The sequence below is a fragment of the Thamnophis elegans genome, chromosome 1 (genome assembly GCF_009769535.1).
Source record: "Thamnophis elegans isolate rThaEle1 chromosome 1, rThaEle1.pri, whole genome shotgun sequence".
Classification (NCBI taxonomy): domain Eukaryota; kingdom Metazoa; phylum Chordata; class Lepidosauria; order Squamata; family Colubridae; genus Thamnophis; species Thamnophis elegans.
Window position 1 is genome coordinate 172,184,575 of NC_045541.1, and position 21,189 is coordinate 172,205,763.

Here is a 21,189-nt window from a genome sequence, read left to right on the forward strand (position 1 = left end):
TTTCCCCCTTACCAGAGGGAGCCCCCTTGTGGAGTACTGTGAAGCCGTTACCATGGCAACTCCACTGCACTGCACAGTAGAATCCATTTGAAGGCACAACAGGCTGTATCTTAACAGAACACACCCCCCGAGGGTGTTAGGGGTGTCTTACCCCCCCACAGTATTTGTTTCCAGAGAGTAAGTCATCTGTATACCAAGTTTGGTTGAAATTGCTTGAGGCGTTCCAGAGTTATACACACATACACACACACAGCCATATATTATATTTTAATCAGTGGATTAAAAGAATTGCTAGTTCCCCTAAGGCCGGGTCCCCAACTCCCGGTCCGTGGACCAGCACTGGGCTGCGGCACATCAGAAACTGGGGCCCGCAAACAAACAAAGCCCCATCTACGGGATGCAGGCAGCACATGAAACCATGCCCCCTCCAATCTGCAGAAAAAAAACCTCTTTCCACAGGAGTGATCCCTGGTGCCCAAAAGGTTAGGGTCTGCTGCCTTAAGCTTGTAGAGTTAGAAGAGCAGTTGGCTATAAAATGCCAATTAATGAGTTTGTTTAAGAAACATTATGGTCTCGCTTCAAATAGTTCAACGCCTGTGAAAACGCGCATATCTGTACCACCATAACTCACTCACTGGTTCTTTCTGCTCCACTAGTGTTCATGGTCCTTTGCTTCATCGCTGGAACAGATGCTGTGATTGCTTTAGAGAAAGACGGCTACACCAGCAGCTTTGCAGATTTCTACATCAGAGAGGTGGGTCTGCAGGGAACCCCAGCCTGTGTTTTTGGAAGTAGGGGAAACCCACCATTAAATGCTGTGTCTGCAGCCTGCCTGCAGAAGCAATGGTGTATGTTAAAAGAGAGGGGGAGTGGGTAGGCAAACTTTGATTGTACATTGCCATTTTGAGTTTTTCCATCACTTTTAGGGGATAATTGGTGCTCTGGGAAATGCAGTCCCAGGACTGATAGGGAGGGAGGTTAGGAAAATTAGTTTCTTTGATCTACCCCGGATTGGCAACATGATCAAATAAATCACCTGAATTTCAGCCACCATGCCTTCTTTCAGATTTTTTTTTTAAATCCTCCAATCTGCAACACCGCTCTGGGATTTCCTAAGAATCTCTTTCCCTGTTAGTTCCGGATTCTCGTTAACTTTTTGAGATCGGTTCTGCACTGCTGCCAAAGGACAAGAAACTCACCCCCAGTGAGAGCCATCTATAACCTTATCTTGACTTTGCCCCTTTTTCTTCTTGACTGCTAACTGGCTGGTGGTTCTGGATGCCATTCAAAGTGGTGCAATTCAGCTGCTTTGGCCTTCCAGCTGGTACCACCTAGTGATCCCAAAAAGCTAAGCAGGGCTAAAGTTTTTGGGTGGGGGAAATCACTTGGAAATCCCAGACTGGGAATTTTTTTAAAAAAGAAATAATAAAATGGGATGTGACCAGGGGTGGGTTCCTGCCAGTTCTAACCTCTTCTATAAAAGTGGTTCCACAAATCTACCGTGGCGTTTAGAACCGGTTCCAGCTCCCTCCCTCCACCCGTCCACACATCATCAAGATGAAGAGCGAGAGGAGGAATTCTGGGAGTTGAAGTCCACAAGTCTTAAAGCTGTCAACTTTGAACACCCCTGGGATTTTTTTCCCTAAAGGGTTAGGAGTGCAAGGGTCTTGTAACACTTGACAGCTTTAAGACTTGTGTGCTTCAAATGCTGAGCAAACATTTTGGTTGCTAAGCAAGGGTGTTGTTAAGTGAGTTTCACCACATTTTACAAGTTGGCCATGCCCACCCAGTCACATGACTACCAAGTCACTCCTACCTGGTCACATGGCCGGCAAGCCACTCCAACAGAGCAGGCCACACCTACAGAAGAGGTTCTAAAAATTTTTGAAACCCACCACTGGATGTGACTCACTTAATTGCCCTGCTTACTAACAAAACGTGGGACTCAATTGTGATCATAAGTCAAGTGGTGGCATCCTTGTGAAAATTCACTCGCTGGGTTTTTAACTGGCGTGGTTGAGGTGTCATGTGAGCTCCAATCGAGTTGGAAGATATCTAGAATTCTCCTCAGGAATCTTGCATCCTTTGGTTTGACCTCAGCTTTGCGACTTCTGAGGGGGGAAACCCTGCCGCCACTCAAGGAATTGTCCTATTGGGAGCTTTCTTCCAAAATTTAAGCTCAATTTTGTTTTGATGCCTTCCAGTCCTTTCTTTTGGAGCTGCAGAGAACAGGTTTGCTACTTTCAGCTGGTCGACTTGTTCTGAAGGCATCTGGGAGAGTGGTGGGATTCAGCCATTTCGCACCACTTCGGGAGAACCGGTTGTTAACTTTCTGAGCAGTTTGGTGAACTGGTTGTTCGAAGAAATAATTAGGGCAGAGAACCGGTTGTTAAATTATTTGAATCCTACCACTGGAGAGGAGCGAGCTCAAGATGATGTTTTCTGACGATGTTCCTTGTTTTCTCCTCTGGGTTGCAGGATGAGCCTTATCTGGGCACAGCATATGGCATTATGATCTCCTACTGGCATGCTGCGGTGAACTTCGCCATGTATCTCCTCATGATTGCAGCCATTGTTCAGAGGTGAGGCCGAGTCTCAGCCCTTTGAGATAGACCAGGCCGAGAAGTAGACCACAAAACCCTTGGGATTCTACCGGGTTTTTATAGGGAATAGCCGATAACCCAGCGTTGCCCGGGTATTTACTTATAAGGGAGAAATGTCCAGACAAAACGTAATTTCTGATGTTGGATTTCCCCCCCTTATCAGAGGGAGCCCTCTTGTGGTGTGTTGTGAAGCCATTACCATGGCAACTCGACTGTGCTGTACAGTAGAAGCCATTATACAGCAGTACAGTAGAAGCCATTTGAAAGCACAACAGGCTGAATCGTAACAGAACACATACCCCAAGGGGTTTTAGGGGTGTCTTACCCCCACAGTGTTTGTTTCCAGAGAGTAAGTCATCTGTGTGCCACGTTTGGTTGAAATTGCTTGAGGCATTCCAGAGTTATGCTGGAACATACACAGCCATTTTTATATATACAGATGATAACTATGGAGAGAAAAGGAGGTGACCTTGATGCAAGAACTATAACTATAGCGAAGGGAGATGAAACATATTTCAAGTCTGGAGAAACAAAGTAATGTTGCGAGGTGGCTCAAGCAACCTACTGAAATATAAAAGGCTGGGTAGGTACAGATCAGAGGCCCGGTTCAGCGGAGTAGGTAGTAACTCAGCCTGCCACGCCCCCGAACCAGTTCTATCAGTGGCGGAGCCATCTTGATTTTCGGTTCTGCCCTTTTCTAATGTGCGCATGCGCAGATCTTTTTAGGTGCAAATGCGTGCCTAAATTTTTTTGTGCGTCGAACCTACAGTAATGCCGGCAGTAACCCATTCCGGGTACAGATAATCTCGGCTTATACCCCGATTGAGCCCAAAATTTCTCCTGCTAAGGGAGATGGTTTTTAATTGAGTTTTGCCCCATTTTATGAGCCTTCTTGCCTCCGTTGTTAAGTGAATCACTGTACTTGTTAACGGTTGTTAAGTGAATGTGCCTTCCTCCATCGACGTTGCTTGTCAGAAGGTTGCCAGAGGGGATTACCACCACAAGGTTATAAAATTGGGTGTGGTGACATGGGGACCTGCTTAATGACCACCATGACTTACAACCGTAACTCTGGCCTCAATGATGGTCATAAGTCGAGGACTACCTGTAATGCTTTCCAGGATATCTGCTTGCTTTTTTTTAAAAAAAATGTCATTGGAACATTCTGCTTTCTAGAAAGAGTTATCGGAACGTTGGCCTCTATTGGACAGGATCCTTCACCATGGCACTTGGGGTCTTCCTGTTGGGAAATGTGATTGGTGAGTCCTGTTTTCTTCTTCTTCTGGATTTAGCAAAATCCCTTCCCCATTTCAGCTATGATTTAAAATAAGGAAGAAGCCTGCTCATTAGAATAAAAGATTTTGGGAAGGTGCTAAAAGAAAAAAAATATGGACTGGCTATTATTGGAATTTTTGTTTTCAAAAATAGCAGAATCCATTTTCAAACATTTTATTTGTTCATCAGAATATAAAATACAAATAACAAATAACAGAGTTGGAAGGGACCTTGGAGGTCTTCTAGTCCAACCCCCTGCTCAGGCAGGAAACCCTACACCACTTCAGACAAATGGTTATCCAACATCTTCTTAAAAACCTCCTTTGTTGCAGCATCCACAACTTCTGGAGACAAGTCATTCCACTGATTAACGGTTCTCAGTATCAGAAAATTTCCCCTTCGTTTTTGCCTTGTTCTTCCTTTGATTAGTTTCCATCCATTGCTTCTTGTCCTGCCTTCTGGTGTTTTGGAGAATAGCTTGACCCGCCCTCTTCTTTATGGCAGCTATCATGTCTTCCCTAGTCCTTCTTTTCATTAAACTAAACATACCCGATTCTTGTAATTGTTCTTCGTATGTTTTAGCCTCCAGTTTCCTAATCATCTTTGTTGCTCTTCTCTGCACTCTTTCTAGAATCTCAACATCTTTTTTTATATCATGGTGATTAAAACTGGATACGATATTCCCTATATGGTCTTAACAAGGCTTTATAAAGCAGTACTAACATTTTGCATGATATTGATCCTGTACCTCTGTTAATGCAGCCTAGGATTGTATTGGATTGTTTTGGCAGCTGTAGCAATTGCTGGCTAATATTTAAATGTTTGTCTACTAGGAGTTATAGTTACTATTGAGTCAGGAAATGAAAATGAAAGGAAAATGAAAATAATGAGAAATTAGGGGAGGAAAAAAGGAGAAAATGGGGGAGGAAGGGCATTAACTTTTGATTCTTTTTATCATAGTAGAAGATAATAACTTTACATTCTCAACTTTTTACTTTTACACGATAATATGTACTAGTCATTTCTATAACAGTGAACCTATCTAATCAGCAAAATCAAAGTCAGCGTTTCATATTTCCATCACAACCTCAAAATCCAGAAGCCGTTTCCAAAAGAAAACAAAATTAGATTAGTTCTTTTCTTTAAATAAAGCAAAACTATTCTCCAAGGCACCTGAGGGTAGAACAAGAAGCAATGGGTGGAAACTAATCAAGGAGAGAAGCAACTTAGAACTGAGGAGAAATTTCCTGACAGTTACAAGAATTAATCAGTGGAACAGCTTGCCTCCAGAAGTTGTGAAAGCCACAACACTGGAAGTCTTTAAGAAGATGTTGGACAGCCATTTGTCTGAATATAGCAATAGCAATAGCAGTTAAACTTATATACCGCTTCATAGGGCTTTCAGCCCTCTCTAAGCGGTTTACAGAGTCAGCATATTGCCCCCAACAATCCGGGTCCACCTCGAAAGGATGGAAGGTTGAGTCAACCTTGAGCCGGTGAGATTTGAACAGCCGAACTGCAGAACTGCAGTCAGCTGAAGTAGCCTGCAGTGCTACACTCTAACCACTGCGCCACCTCAGCTCTGAAACGGTATAGGGTTTCTTGCCTCAGCAGGGGATTGGACTAGAAGACCACCAAGATTCCTTCCAACTCTTGCTATTGTATTGTATACTCCAATATAACATCTCTACTTTTTTTCTTTCTATGGACAATAATATATGTTTCTGTTTGCACTTATGAATCTGTATATTAAGAAAATTCACTGTACTCTTTCAAGTTCTTTAAACTTCAAGAGGAAAAAAACCTTTTTTTAACCTCCATTTTAAAGCTCTAAACTTTTCTCTAAAAATATTTCAAAAACCAATAAATCCTGATATTTACTACTTATAGGGAAATACAGCTCTGAGATCGGACCAGCCTTTCTGCTCAACCTTCCATATCTCATCATACCCATCTGGGCAGCCAAAAGACTCTTCAACCAGCCCAGGACCTGCCCACTGCCAACAGCTGATCAGGTATGAAAAATATATGTTATAAAGGTAGCCTTGACTTCAGGAGTGAAATCAACTTACCTTTGCTACTGGATCGCAAATGTGAGCGCACGCACCATCTCTGTGCATGCGCAGGACCTTCCGCACATGCACAGAGCCTAAAAAAAGGGAAGTGATGACGTCTGGGTGGATGGGAGGAGCCTCCCACTGCTACCGCTAAAGATTCACCCAAACCGGATAGAACCGGCTGAATTGCACCACTGCTTGACTTAACAACTTATTTGTTTAGTGACCGTTGACTAGTTGGAAGTTGCAATGTCTTTGAAAAAAGTGACAACCTGTCCTTATACATCACACACATCATTGCCATATCCCCATAGGTACGTCATCTAAATTTGGGCACTTGGCAACCAGTACAGGTAGTTCTCTACTTACGACCACAATTGAGCCCAAAATTTATGTTGTTAATTGTGTTTTTCTCCATTTGACAACTTTTGTTATCCCATTTGTTAAGTGAATCACTGAAGTGGTTAAATTAGTTAGCACGGATATTAAGTGAATCTGGCTTCCCCATTATTTTTGCTTGTCAGAAGGCTGCAAAATACCCTGGGACAAACTGCAACCGACATAAATATGAGCCAGTGGTCAAGCATCCAGATGTAAATCACATGACCATGGGGATGCTGCAATGGTCATAAGTGTGAAAAATGGTTATAAGTCACTTTTTTCAGTGCCGTTGTATCTTTGAACCGTCACTAAATGAACTGTTTTAGAACAAGGACTTCTTGCATGTATTTAGACTGTTGCAGCATTGCAGTAGAGATGTGGTGGCTCAGCAGCTAAGACGCTGAGCTTGTCAAACAGAAGGTCAGCAGTTCAGCGGTTCGAGTCCCTAGTTCCACGTAACGCAGTGAGCTCCTGTTACTTGTCCCAGCTTTAGCCAACCTAGCAGTTCGAAAGCACGTAAAAGATGCAAGTAGAAAAATAGGGGCCACCTTGGGTGGGAAGGTAACAGTGTTCCGTGCTCCTTCAGCCTTTAGTCATGCCGGCCACCTGACCACGGAGATGTCTTCGGACAGCACTGGCTGTTTGGCTTTGAAACGGAGATGAGCACCTTCCCCTAGAGGTGGGAACGACTAACACATATGTGCGGGAGAATCTTTACCTAGGATCGCAGCAGCTCATGTGATCACCATTGGTGACCTTCCCAGTTGGCTTCTGACAAGCGCAGTCAATGGGAGAAGCCTGATTCACTTAACAACTGCATGATTTATTTAGCGACTGCAGCAGTGATGGGATACGACTGGTACGCCCCGGTACGGGCATACTCGTGTCTGCTGGGAACACCAAGTACCATTTCAGTACGGTGCTCCGGAGGGCCCACCTGCCCGCCCGCTCTCCTTACCTCTATTTGAGCTGACCAGGGCATTTGCGCATGCGCACGAGGCGTATGGCACTCCGCCGAGGGTATGCATGCGCATGCTGCGCGCATGCACATGATGGATGCCCGGCCCCGTTGCAGCACACCGGTTGCAACGGGAGCTGGAACCCCTCCCTGGACTGCAGTATTTTGTTTAGCAACCATGGCAAAAAAGAGATCTTAAAAACGAGTCCCTTAACAGCCACCTTGCTTAGCAACAGAAATTGTGGTTGTAAGTTGAGAACTACTGGACCTGTAGTTCTATAGCTATCACTCCCTGTATACTGTGGTGCTTTTTTATATAATAGGTTAACTTTCCTTTTAAAAGTGGTTTTCTTGGGGGTGTCTTTGAGTCAAGGTTGGCTCCTTGGGGACTCCCCAAGTTTTCTTGGCAAGGTTTTGGGAAGTGGTTTGTTATTGCCTCATTCCTAGGGCTCCGAGAGAGTGACTGGCCCAAGATCACCCCACTGGCTTTCATGCCTAAGGCGGGATCAGAAGTCACAGTCTCCTGGTGATTGGCCCAAAGTCACCCATACAGCTCTCATGCCTAAGGCGGGACTAGAACACACAGTCTTCTGGTGATTGGCCCAAAGTCACCCATCCAGCTCTCATGCCTAAGGCGGGACTAGAACACACAGTCTCCTGGTGATTGGCCCAAAGTCACCCATCTGGCTTTCACGGCTAAGGTGGAACTAGAACTCACAGTCTCCTGGTGATTGGCCAAAAGTCACCCATCTGGCTTTCACGGCTAAGGCGGGACTAGAACACACAGTCTTCTGGTGATTGGCCCAAAGTCACCCATCTGGCTTTCACGGCTAAGGTGGGACTAGAACTCACAGTCTCCTGGTGATTGGCCAAAAGTCACCCATCCAGCTTTCGTGCCTAAGGCGGGACTAGAACTCACAGTCTCCTGGTGATTGGCCAAAAGTCACCCATCTGGCTTTCACGGCTAAGGCGGGACTAGAACACACAGTCTTCTGGTGATTGGCCCAAAGTCACTCATCTGGCTTTCATGGCTAAGGCGGGACTAGAACTCACAGTCTCCTGCTGATTGGCCCAAAGTCGCCCATCCAGCTTTCATGCCTAGGGCAGAACTAGAACTCATAGCCTTCCAGTTTCTAGCCTGGTGCTTAATCACTAGACCACACTGGCTTTTTATTCCACCTTTATCCCCACCTCTAATAACTCAAGGCAGCAGTTACACATACATATAGTTCTGACCTCTAAGGTATTGGATTTTTAATCCGGCTACTGTGTTGGGTTGACTTGTATAATAGTGCTTTTTATTATTAAACCCAAATCATTGTTCTTTCCATTGATTTGTCCCTGGCTTTTCCTATCTACCTCTCCAGGAGCATTCAGCGCAGTTTTTAATTCATTCCTTCTATTTCCAATGCTCAGAGACAAGTATTCTTGCTGACGTAGCCAAAACAGCACAAAAGTAAAGGATCAGCCTTTTTTTTTTAAAAAAAAAAAAGCAGTAGTATAAAAGTCTTCGGGGAAAGAGCCTTGGTGGGGCGGAAAGGGGATAGAGGTACAATATCTGCTTAATTATACAGTCGACGGTAAATGTCAGATTGATACTTGACAGACCATCCAGAAAACAATTTATCTGACCAGACTAATGATTCTGAACCTTGACAACTTTAAGATAGCAATAGCAGTTAGACTTATATACCGCTTCATAGGGCTTTCAGCCCTCTCTAAGCGGTTTACAGAGTCAGCATATTGCCCCCAACAACAATCCGGGTCCTCATTTTACCCACCTCGGAAGGATGGAAGGCTGAGTCAACCCAGAGCCGGTGAGATTTGAACAGCCGAACTGTAGAACTGCAGTCAGTTGAAGTAGCCTGCAGTGCTGCATTTAACCACTGCGCCACCTCGGCTCTCGGGTGGACTTCAACTCCCAGAATTCCCCAGCCAGTTTGACTGGTAAATTAATGCTTCCGTTAACAGCTAGTGAATTCTGGGAGTTGAAGTCCACACACTATAAAGCTGCCAAGATTGAGAAACATTGGGCTAGTCGCGTGATCTCTGTGATCCCCTCTCTGTGGGCACGCCAGCCATCGCTCCAGCTCAGCTGCACCACGCATGCGCGCGCGCCTCCCGCCAGCCAGCTGATTTGCAGGGTTGCCCACGCATATGTGGGGGGCAGAGGGAGCATGGGGAGTGCGGCGCAGCCCCCTCGTGGCCCATTTACTCTTCTGCGAGACTACAGAGAAGCCTACTAGGCTCAAAACGGGGCACGGGGGTGTGTGGTGCAGGCTCCTCGTGGCCTGTTTTTGCTCCCAGGTGACTGCATGGAGACCTAATAGGCCCAAAATAGGGCATGGGGGTGTGTGTCATGCGCGTATGAGTGGGGGGGGAGCACAGGGGTTGGAAGGTGCATGCGCAGGGGGCAGGGCATGCAAGGGGGGTCGCGCGCGCATTGCATTATAAATGCAGGGCCGCGCGCACTGTCGGCACGTGATGGTAGAAAGGTTAGATATCACTGGACTATTCAGTCTCTTGTTGGGCATCAGTTTACAGTCTTAAAAGGAAAAGAATAGAATATAACAGAGTTGGAAGGGACCTTGGAGGTCTTCTAGTCCAACCCCCTGCTTAGAAAGGATACCTTACACCACTTCAGACAAATGGCTATCCAACATCTTCTTAAAGACTTCCAGTGTTGGAGCATTCAGAACTTCTGGAGGCAAGTCGTTCCACTGATTAATTGTTCTAACTGTCAGGAAGTTTCTCCTTAGTTCAAAGTTGCTTCTCTCCTTGATTAGCTTCCACCCATTCCACCATGTCTGTTATACATCACAACACTACGCTGCATTGTCATTACTTCCTGCCAGCTCACAATCTTGCCACACTTTCAAAACAAGTTGATAGTGATGATCAGGCCCCAGTTTTGAATCAACCCCAACCCCCAATCCCGTTTTTGAGAGCAAGGCTCCTTAATCCTATCTTCTACTCTTCTTTCTACTTTGGGAAAGGTTGCAGAAGAGCAAAACAAGAATCTGCTCCAGCGCCCTATGGATTTGGGATTGGTAGGATTCCTCCTTTTGGCTGTGGTCTACACACTCTTCCGAGGACTGGTAAGGATAACTGTCTCTGTTTGTCTAACTGTCTGTCTAGGACAGTGTTTCTGAACCTTGGCCACTTTAAGAGGTGTGGACTTCAACTTCCATAATTCCCCAGTCAACCATGGTGGCTAGTATTCTGGTCTGCCGGCAGCCTGCGGAACTGGAACATGGGCCAGTCCTGGAGTCTGGGGAAAGCTTGGACGAGGGCTCTGTGTCGGAGGCAGAGAGTGGGCCAGGGCTATCTGGGAGTTGTGTGCTGCCTCCGGAGCCTCCAGAGTCAGACATCAGCAAGGCAGAGGAACAGGGGGAGCCTGTTGCCAGTGCACCTATGCTCAGAGCTGCCAAAAGGCAAGAACAGTTAAGACAAAAGGGACAATTCAGGAGTAAAGCTTGGAGGTGATTGACCCCTCCCATAGGACATAGAGGAGGAGCAAAGGCATGTGAACCTTTGTAGGAAGCAACTTTGTTCGTGCTGGTCGGTTTAAATTCTGAAGCTCTGTTTTGGCTCTTTGCTTCGTGTGGTCTTGCAAGCGAATTACCAATTAGGTCTTTGGCAGCGTTTCAAGGAAGATAAAGGTGGGTGCTTATCAGCCATCCCGAAAGACTTTGGCAGGCTGCTGTTGGACTCTTTGCAAACTATTTGGGACTCATTATGGGTTGTGAATGAACATAATTCACAGCCTTTGAAATAAAAAGAGGGTTTTTGGGACTAAGCGTGTGCTTTTTACTGTATCAAGAAGCCTAGGTCAGAGCAGCTGGGGAATTCTGGGAGTTCATGGGAAGTCCATGTCTCTTAATGTAGCCAGGGTTCCGAAATACTGATCTAGACAGACTTTTATTTCCTACTAGTGCATCAGATGAGGTTGATGACCTGGCCCAACTCATGAAATTAATGGGGACTTTCTCGATCCATGATTGAACAGCAGGTAATCCATCAGTGCTGGACTGCAAGTACTGATCTCTTGGGGCAATAAATTCTGCCAAGACTGCAGTGTATCCAAAATGTTGAGATCAGCAGATTCATTTTCAGTCCCGATCTGCATTTCGTAAGCAACCTTAATGGAGGGGTCACGATCTCCTGGGGGAAAAAAATGACTGATGAGTTGCATGGTCAAGAGACTCTTGCCAACCCTGCTGATGCCCAGGGTCACCCCTATCTATCCATCTGCCTTTGTTCTTTCCTTTAAAGGTACTGTTGTCTGCACATAGAATGAGACCTGGGGCCTTAAATTGGGCCAATTGGCCCTTAAAAAAGCACCAAAATAATTTTTCCAGTTAGTCTGGTATTTAAACCTTTGATCAGGGGCGTCAAACGCAAGGCCTGAGGGTCGGATCTGGCCCGTGGTGCTGCCCTGGAAACAGCAAAGGATCGGCCCGCGGTGCCTCTGCCAGCGAAAACGGGCTCCCAGTCTCTGTTTTCAGCTGGGACGGCCTCCTGCAGCCCTCTGCCAGCAAAAACAGAGCTGGTGGGGGCCTGGGACACTTCAATTATGATGAATATTAGTCAGCTGCTAAGCATCTGAATTTTGATCATGACTATGACTATGGTGATGCTGCAGTGGTCATAAGTGTGAAATATGGTCATAAGTCACATTTTTCTGTTTCATTGTAACGTTGAACGGCCATTAAATGAATAGTTGTGAGTTGAGGATTGCCTGTACAAAATGTCTACTGGGATGTACGGGAATGGCCTCATAACTAGATGTCCAATTCAGCTATTTAGTTCTCAATGACCAGAAATGAGCCTGGATAGTCATTGTAGTTGTTAAGCAAAACACCACATAACTTGACTCAATTTCACAATTATTTTACAATGGTTGTAAAGTGAGTCACTATGTGATGAAGTGAATCACATAATTGTTGTGAATCCATTCTCCTGAAGGCAATTTTTTTGTTAGAATCATGGTCATGTGACTATTGGATGCTGCAACCAATCATAAATGAGAGTTGGTTGCCAAGCGCTTGAAATGCGGTCACATGACCGGGGGGTGCAGCAGTTGTAACTTTGAGGATAGGTACTAAGTAACTTTGAGGGCATCCTTTGTAACTTCAGACATTTGTTAAGTAGGTAGTCCTACTTAACCCGGTTTAGCGACCACAACTGGGACTGGCAACTTGATTGTTAAACAAAGCGGTTGATAAGTAAAACCATGCCTGGGATTACAATTTTACCTCAACTTTGCTCTGCTTTGTAGACTTGTAAATGCGAGGATTGGCCATTAAATAATTTTTTCATCACTTTTGTAATTGCTAATGGTCACTAAATGAAGCAGTCAGGGAATGGCAGTCACTAAATAAAGACTATCTGTACTCTGATCCAGGGCTCTCCAACCTTGGCCACTTTAAGCCTGGCGGACTTCAACTCCCAGAATTCCCCAGCTGGGGAATTCTGGGAGTTGAAGTCCGCCAGGCTTAAAGTGGCCAAGGTTGGAGACCCCTGCTTAAATCCATGATTGGTTCCTGCTTGAATCTCTGTCCATTAAAAAGTAGCAGTTTTGGCAGCGTGACTTTTATTACGAGATAAACCCGGGAGCACAACACAGCACATGGAGCCTTTAGATAATTTAGATAGTGGTTTATATACAAATATATACAGACAAATACATGGTAGATAAATCCCTTACCACTCAGCTACGGACACAAGGAGAGAAATGAGATACATGATGAAAGAGAGAGAAAACGCCCTCTAATGCCTACCTATATATAGACACCTCTTAAAACAGTAAATGCCACCCGAGTCTTAAATAGATTATACCATATTGCTGAATCATCCCCATTGCATCAGCTTACAGTTTACAGCTTACAACCTTACAACAGGTGGCAGCTATTAAATCCTCATTACCTGACAAAAACCGAATGAAGCATTTTGCAAAGTGTCTTCCAATACAGAAGATGCATACGGTGTGAAATAGGATGCCAAGAATGGTAATCATCCCATTTTGGAAAAATATAATAATGTATTGAGAGTCGTTTGTGATTTTGGGAGGGGCAAGGGAGAGAACATTTACAAACTGTGTGTGTATGTTTGCATATCTGTGTAATTACAGGTTGTTCTGGACTGCCCAGCTAATTCCTGTTTTGATTACCTTTACCTGCAAGAACCCTACCTGCGAGATCCAGTGGCCTATCCCAAGATTCAGGTGCATCCAAATTGCCTGGGAAGGGAGAATTCCTTGTGGCAGGCCATCTTTTACATTGGGCCTTCTGGGCTGCCACACTTAATGCTGTGGGAAAATGGGAGGGGAGGTTATATGGAGTATGGGAGATATCTAGTCTAAATGACATTCCTTTCTCAGAGAGTCAAGGACATCTTGCCCTGCACCTGGAGTGGTGTGACTGGGAGGCATCTCCAGTTGGGACGGTGCCTGATTGGGCCATGTGATGGGCATGTGGGTGCTGGGCAGGGACTTGAACGTTCGTTTGGGTGGGGAAAACATGGAAGCTTTCAGATTCGTGTTTTCTCAGGTGTGCCAATATGACATCTCTAACAAAATGAAACTTTGAGGAATCTCAAGTCTCGGAGTCTTCTTTTGTTGGGGGTGTTTCTTGGAAGCCTGACACCCTGCTGAATATCTTTCCCAGCTTCTCCCAACCTGATGCTCTTCTAGTTTTTCAACCTGCAGCTCTTGACTGCTTCGTCTTCCTTTCGTTATAACGATAGCTCCCATTAGAGCACATCCCATTTCATCGCACGTTGATAAAACCTGGATGGATAGGGTTGCCTCTGAACCCAGATTTCGCTGCAGGAGGATTGTCATTCAAATATCAAAGGTAGCTTTTCCGAAAGACAACTGGACTGACTTGGTTCTTTTTTTTTTTTTTTTGCTTGAAAATGTTTTACTTCTCATCTAAGAAGCTTCTTCAGGTCTCAAAACTAAAAAAAGGCTTAATGCAGGATATAGTCAAATAAAAGAGGAATAATGATAATAACATATATATAGCTCTCATCAACTAGCCATACCCTTACTGGGGTTTGAACCTGGGCTATATTACATATTAGGCAGACGTCTTAGCCATTAGGCCACAGGATCTGATCCGTTATCAGCCAAGCCAGGGTGAAAGGTATCTTGATCCTGGGCAAAGCCTTGTGCCTTTTGGGGTTCCCCCTGGCCTGCTCCCCAGTGGGCTAATGAAGGCCTCCCTTTCCTTCCAGATACCTTTCACCCTGGCTTGGCTGATAATGGATCAGAGCCTGTGGCCTAATGGCTAAGATGTCTGCCTAATATGTAATATAGCCTAGGTTCAAATCCCAGTAAGGATATGGCTAGCTGATGAGAGCTAAATAGCTTGAAATAGATCTATACTAGTCTCCCTTTATTTATTTATCAGCACAAATACAACAAATGTAACAAAAAGGCAACAGTAAAAATATTTACTGCCTGGATGGTTTCTGCCTGGATGGTCTCTTGTGACGAGCCGAAGGACAGAGAATGGAAGTAGTGATCTTTCTCCCATATTTGGGCATACCGGGGGTTGTAAAATCTTATATATATATATATATATATATATATATATATATATATATATATATATATATATATATATATATATATATATATATATATATATATATATATATACCTGATACTAGTCTCCCTTTATTTATTTATCAGCACAAATACAATATATATATATATATATATATATATATATGTATGTATGTATGTATGTATGTATGTATGTATGTGTATATGTATATGTATATGTATATGTATATGTGTATATATGTGTATATATGTGTATATATGTGTATATATGTGTATATATGTGTATATATTTGTATATATGTATATATGCATATATATGTATGTATGGATACAATATAAGGAAATGAGATGTAAATTGTAAACAGTGATTTGGAAAGAAGAATAGAAAACTTTGTTATTAAATATTATGGATGTTTAGCTAGAATAGGATATAAGGATTTAGTGTCATTGGAGGATTTTAGAAATAATAAATGAAATGCCAGTATGTGGTTATGTATTAAATCTTGGTATATTTTATGATGAAGGACGTTTAAACAACTATAGTCAAATGAAAATGGAGGTATGATGACGGTAACATGTATAAATATCTGAGTTAAAATACTTGAGTTAATATGAATTATGCTTGATGACTGTGGAAGAGATGCACGAAAGTCTTTTGTAACCAACTGATGCACTTTCTACAGCATGTAAAAAAGGAAGATTTTATGTGTTGTGTTTGTTTTGAAAATAAAAAATAAAAAAAAACTTTAATAAAAAAAACTTTAAAAAGGCTTCTTGGATGAGAAGTGAAATGTTTGCAAGGGGAAAAAAAAATCCAGTTGCCTTCTGGAAAAGCAACTCTAGAACAACTATGATGTGGATCAGGGCTCTCCAACCATGGCAACTTTAAGACTTGTGAACTTCAACGCCCAGAGTTCCTCAGCCAGCAAAGCTGGTCTGGATGACTGAGAATCTCTATAGACATTGTTATTCAATAGATCTTCTATTCTTGATCTGTGCTGGAATCTAATGTTCCGTGGGGGGGGGTTTCTTTGCAGATGTTGGTGTATCTATTTTATGCCCTGCCATATTTCTGCATCGCCATCTATGCATTACTCGTTCCTGGATGCACGTGGATGGGAGACCTGGCCTTGGTTTTTGCTGGTGCTATTGGACAGGTATGTAGCAGAACCTGCAGGATACTGCCCAATTCCAGGTCAGGAGAAATCCTAACATTCAGAGCTCTCATATTCTTTTGACTTGAAACACCAAAGGATAGCTTTAACAATAGCACTTAAGATTTACTGTACATAGTGCTTCATAGTGCTTTTACAGCCCTCTCTCAGCGGTTCTACAGAGTCAGCCTCTTGCCCCCAACAATCTGGCTCCTCATTTTACCGTGGCCCGACAAAACTGCGCTCATCAAAATAGCAGCGACAAAACCGTGTCGCTAAAGCCGCGACGTCATCACCACGACGTCATCACCGCGACATCATCACCGCGGCGACAACAGCGCTTTAAGGGCGCTTTAAAACAGCACGGTGACAGAAAGCCGATTTAAATTAAGGTAAGGGTTAGGATTAGGTTTAGGGGTTTGGTTTAGGGTTAGGTTTAGGGTTAGGTTAGGGTTAGGTTTAGGGTTAGGTTAGGTTTAGGGTTAGGGTTAAGGTGCTGAGTGCTTCGGAAGGCGCAGATTTGCCTACCGGGGTTATGTCATCAAGCTAGGGTCGCCTTTTTCCGTAGCGCTTCAGACGACGCGGATTTGCCCTCTGCGCTTATGTCGGTGCAAATAAGGGCTTCGCGGTTTTGTCAGTGAACCCATTTTACTGACCTCGGAAGGATGGAAGGCTGAGTCAACCTTGAGCTGGTCAGGATCGAACTCCTGTCAGAGAACAATGAGTTAGCACTAGCACTTAGATTTATATACCGCCTCACAATGCTTTACAGCCCTCTCTAAGCGGTTTTACAGAATCAGCCTATTGCCTCCAACAATCTGGGTCCTCATTTTAACGACCTTGGAAGGTTGAGTCAACCTTGAGTCGGTCAGAATCGAACTCCTGGCAGCCGGCCGAGTTAGCCTTGCAATACTGCTATTCTAGCCACTGCACCACCACAGGCTCAGTGGTTGGAATAGTGCAGTAACTGGACACTTTAAATTCTTACAAATGTCGTATGGCAAAACTTTATTGGAAATAATCATTACAGGTAATCCTCAACATGGCCACAATTGGGACCAGAATTTCTGTTGCTAAGCATGACGGTTGCAGCGTCTCATGATCATATAAATGCCATTTGAGAGCTTTCCAGCCAGCTTTTGACAAGCAAAGTCAGTGCGGGAAGCTGAATTTGCTTAACCATTGAATGTTTTACTTAAGAGCCGCAGCTATTTTCTTAACAACCATTGTAATAACCAATCATCTTGTTTGGCTCTGGAAATCCTCATCCCAGTTGCAGTTATAAGTCAAAAACTGCCTGCATTTTCTGTGACTTCAGGAAGGAAATAAACTTTGGAGATTTTTTTTTTTTTTTTTTGCAACATTGCAATTAGACTTCATAACAACTCGGTGTTTCAGGCAAGATTCAAAGGCTGAGACTGTTGAAATCTCAGTAACCTCTTTTGTTTGCAGTTTTTGCCAACTGCTGCAATACACTTTTCCAGGGGGGTTGGTTGGATGACCTCAGAGGTACTTTCCGGGTCAATAATTTTGAGGAGGGCACCAGGAAGATGAAGAAAAATGCATCACTTCCCCCGTGGCCTTACTTTCTCACCCCCTACATTTGCATTTTGCTGTGTTCCACTCCTCTACCTTCAGTTTAGCCAGCAGAATTTCCAAAATTGTTCCTGGAATTATTGAAGCATTTGCCAATTGGCACACATACCTGAATGAGACTGCCCGAAATAAAAATAAAAAGGATCATTTCTGATGTGATTCTGCATCAGTGTTTCTTAACTTCTGCTACCTTAAGAAGCATGGACTTCAACTCCCAGGATTCTGGGAATTGAAGTCCAGACATCTTAAGATTGCCAATGTTAGAGACTTCTGATTGACATCCTGGTTGTCCCAAAGATGTTTTTCCAGAAGGCAACTGTTGAGAAACACTGCTCTACATAAAAAGGATACTTTGATTCCTTTCAGAAGAGGTTTTCCTAAGCATCAGTGTGTTGCAACATACAAAAATGCTGTATTTTGTTGCCTCTCTGTTGCCAGACGTGAGTGGAAGAGAAAAAGGCATAAAGGCAATAAGCAAAGCTGAAAATTAGAACACTATACAAAATGTTTTACGTACTTTATTTACTTTTACAAAAAGGAAAACAGACCAGACAATTCCTAATGTATATTTACCACTTTGAAAATAAAATCGGGGGACAGAATAGAATAGAATAGAATAACAGAGTTGGAAGGGACCTTGGAGGTCGTCTAGTCTAACCCCCTGCTTAGGCAGGAAACCCTACACCACTTCAGACAAATGGTTATCCAATCTCTTCAAACAGTGAAACATATTATTAGCTAGATTCATACATTGCTCTAAGCCATAGTTTCATAGATTTTGTGAGTAAGCCAGGATGGCTAAGATTTTAGAATAGAATAACAGAGTTGGAAGGGACCTTGGAGGTCTTCTAGTCCAATCCCTGCTTAGGCAGGAAACCTTACACCACTTCAGACAAATGATTATCCAACATCTTTTTTAAAACTTCCAGTGTTGGGGCATTCAGAACTTCTGGAGGCAAGTCGTTCCAATGATTAATTGTTCTGTCAAGAAATTTATCCTTAGTTCTAAGTTGCTTCCCTCCTTGATTAGTTTCCACAAATCGCCTCTTGTCCTGCCTTCAGGTGCTTTGGAGAATAGCTTGACTCCCTCTTCTTAAAACCAGAATAACAGAGTTGGAAGGGATCTTGGAGGTCTTCTAGTCCAACCCTCTGCTTAAAATCCTTTCTGTGTCTTCCATTTTTCAGGCTCAGTTTTCCCATGTTGCTGCCTCCATTCACCATCGCACTCCTTTTCCATACCGCATCCCGGAGAGAGATTGGTGGTTTGTGGTCCTGTGCAACGTAGGCTATGCGGTGGGCCCACAACTCTTAGCTTACCGCTGTCTCTGCAAACCTGCCTTTTTCTGTAGCCCCGTTTCCCAGTCCAAAGAAAAGAAGAACCAGTGAAAAAAAAGAGAGAGAGAGTGGAAATCTTGTGCTCACTGTTGCTCACACATCCAACGGTGTGACACACCCAGGTGCTTCCTTGGGAGAATCCCAGTTCTGACACTGTTTTAAATAACTTGGGGGGTGGGGTGCAAACCATTCTGGAGTATAGCCATCAACGGACCCTTATTGTCTCGTCTCTGCGTCATGCACTTGAAGCCGATTTGAAACGGCGAAATCAAAAAAGTTCATTTGTCTATAAGAGATCCTTTTGATGTAGCGAGCAAAGTTAACACAAAGGTCTTTATGGTTTTAGGTGTTTAAAAACTACACTGAGGTTTTGGGGTGGGAGGTTCCTGGGAGATGGGGGAAAAGAGAAGAACCCCAGAAATTTGAAGGCCTTTGAGGATGAGACACTAGCTAGTTTGTCATCCATTTTCCTATTTTTCGTCTGGAAAGGAAGGGTGCTAATTTATGAACAAAAAGGAACTTGTTCATAACGCAGAAACAGGGACCTGGAACAACGCCTTGAAGTCACTGTTTACAGAATTATAAAGGGGGTGGGACCCCCAGATTAATATATGACTTTTAAAGAACTTGACTCTTGTGTCTTTTGTCTGTGCTTGGCCAAACTGATTGATGCTATCTAGGTTCATACTGGTAGTGTCCCAGTGGTGGGTTTCAAAAATGGTTCGAACCTACTCTGTGGGTGTGGCCTCCTTTGTGGGAGTGGCTTGCTGCCCATGTGGCCGGATGGGAGTGGCTTGCCGCCCATGTGGCCGGATATGAAGATGCCGCTGACACTTGTCAGAACCACCTTAAATTACCTCACACACAGCACTGGCACGCATAAGAATATGATGTAAACTTGTTTTTTAAAAGGCATCTTTGGTTTGCGTTAAAACAACGTCAACACACGCAATGTTCTGATTGCACCACAAATGCAGTAGTCATCCTTACCTTTCACAGAGGCACTGAGTTTTATAAATATGAGCATGATAGTGTAGAATAATCATATCCAAGGACCAGTGGTGGGTTTCAAAATTTTTTGGAACCTCTTCTGTAGGTGTGGCCTGCTTTCCGGGTCCACTGGTGGAACCTCTTCTAACCGGTTCGGTAGATTTGACGAACCGGTTCTACCGAATAGGTGCGAACTGGTAGGAACCCACCTCTGTAGTGTTCACAAAACAACCCTGGATGGGAAGTTTGGTTGATTTGGCTTAGCGCATTATGTGAATATAACCACTGGGGTTTGAATTATTCAAAATAAAAATAATGAAGGCAGGTAAAAAAAAATGTAAAATAAAAAAAAAATGGCTTTTACCTTCACAAACACAAATATCAAATACAGAGCAGTGTATGTTGTTGGCTCCAGTGACAGGATTAATAATGCAGTGCAAGTTCAAATTCACCATCTAGTGAGTCTCCTGTTTCTTCTAGTTGCCAAGCATCTGTTCTGGGAAGCATCCAAGCTGGGCAGAAAGCCAACAATCCTTTTCTTTTGTTGTATCCCAGATATTTGGGTAACTGCCCCTACACATGGAGGATTCTTTTTAGCAATAGCACTTACCACTTCATAGTGCTTTTACAGCCCTCTCTAAGCGGTTTTACAGAGTCAGCCTATTGCCTCCAACAATCTGGATCCTCCTTTTGCTGACCTCGGAAGGATGGGAGGCTGAGTGAACCTTGAGCTGGTCAGAATCGAACTGCTGGCAATCAGCACGATTTGGCCTGCAATACCGCATTCTAACCACTGCTCCACCGCGGCTCTTTTGTTCTCTTGCTCCTAGAACAGTGATGGCTAACCTTTTCCGGACCGAGTGCCCAAAGTGCGTGCACCCAAACCCCCAAAACGCAATGATTGTGTTCCCCCTACATACACACAATCCCCCCCATATGTGTGCAGCCCCACTGCGCACACCCCACCCCTGCGCAGGAACCCCCATATGGGCTCCCTGCATGTGCATGCACCGTCCCTGGCTTATGCATGCGCCCATGTGCCCTGCCTCCTGCACATGTGTGCACTGTCCCCCGCATGCCCCCCTCCTCCCCCATGCATGCGTGGCAGAGACCCAAAGACCAGCTGGCTGGCTTGAGGCACATGTGCAGCGGAGCTGAACTGGGGCGATGGCTCGCGTGCCATCAAAGAGGGCGTTGCATGCCATCTCTGGCACGTGTGACTAAGGTTCGGCATTGTGGTCCTAGAACAATAATAATAGACCTCTGC

The 21,189-nt window shown here is 44.2% G+C and overlaps 1 protein-coding gene across 1 annotated transcript in view; it reads left to right on the forward strand.

Moving 5' to 3' along the window:
* Window positions 1-19,563, forward strand: part of TM6SF2 (transmembrane 6 superfamily member 2) — a 39,296-nt gene extending 19,733 nt beyond the window's left edge. The window contains exons 3-10 of the mRNA XM_032214772.1: window positions 657-754; window positions 2,479-2,582; window positions 3,780-3,862; window positions 5,769-5,893; window positions 10,271-10,372; window positions 13,408-13,500; window positions 15,885-16,004; window positions 18,783-19,563. Of these exons, the coding sequence (XP_032070663.1) occupies window positions 657-754; window positions 2,479-2,582; window positions 3,780-3,862; window positions 5,769-5,893; window positions 10,271-10,372; window positions 13,408-13,500; window positions 15,885-16,004; window positions 18,783-18,983 (926 nt within the window). The 3' untranslated portion in view covers window positions 18,984-19,563. The remainder of the gene's footprint in view (window positions 1-656; window positions 755-2,478; window positions 2,583-3,779; window positions 3,863-5,768; window positions 5,894-10,270; window positions 10,373-13,407; window positions 13,501-15,884; window positions 16,005-18,782) is intronic.
* Window positions 19,564-21,189: the final 1,626 nt, after the last annotated feature.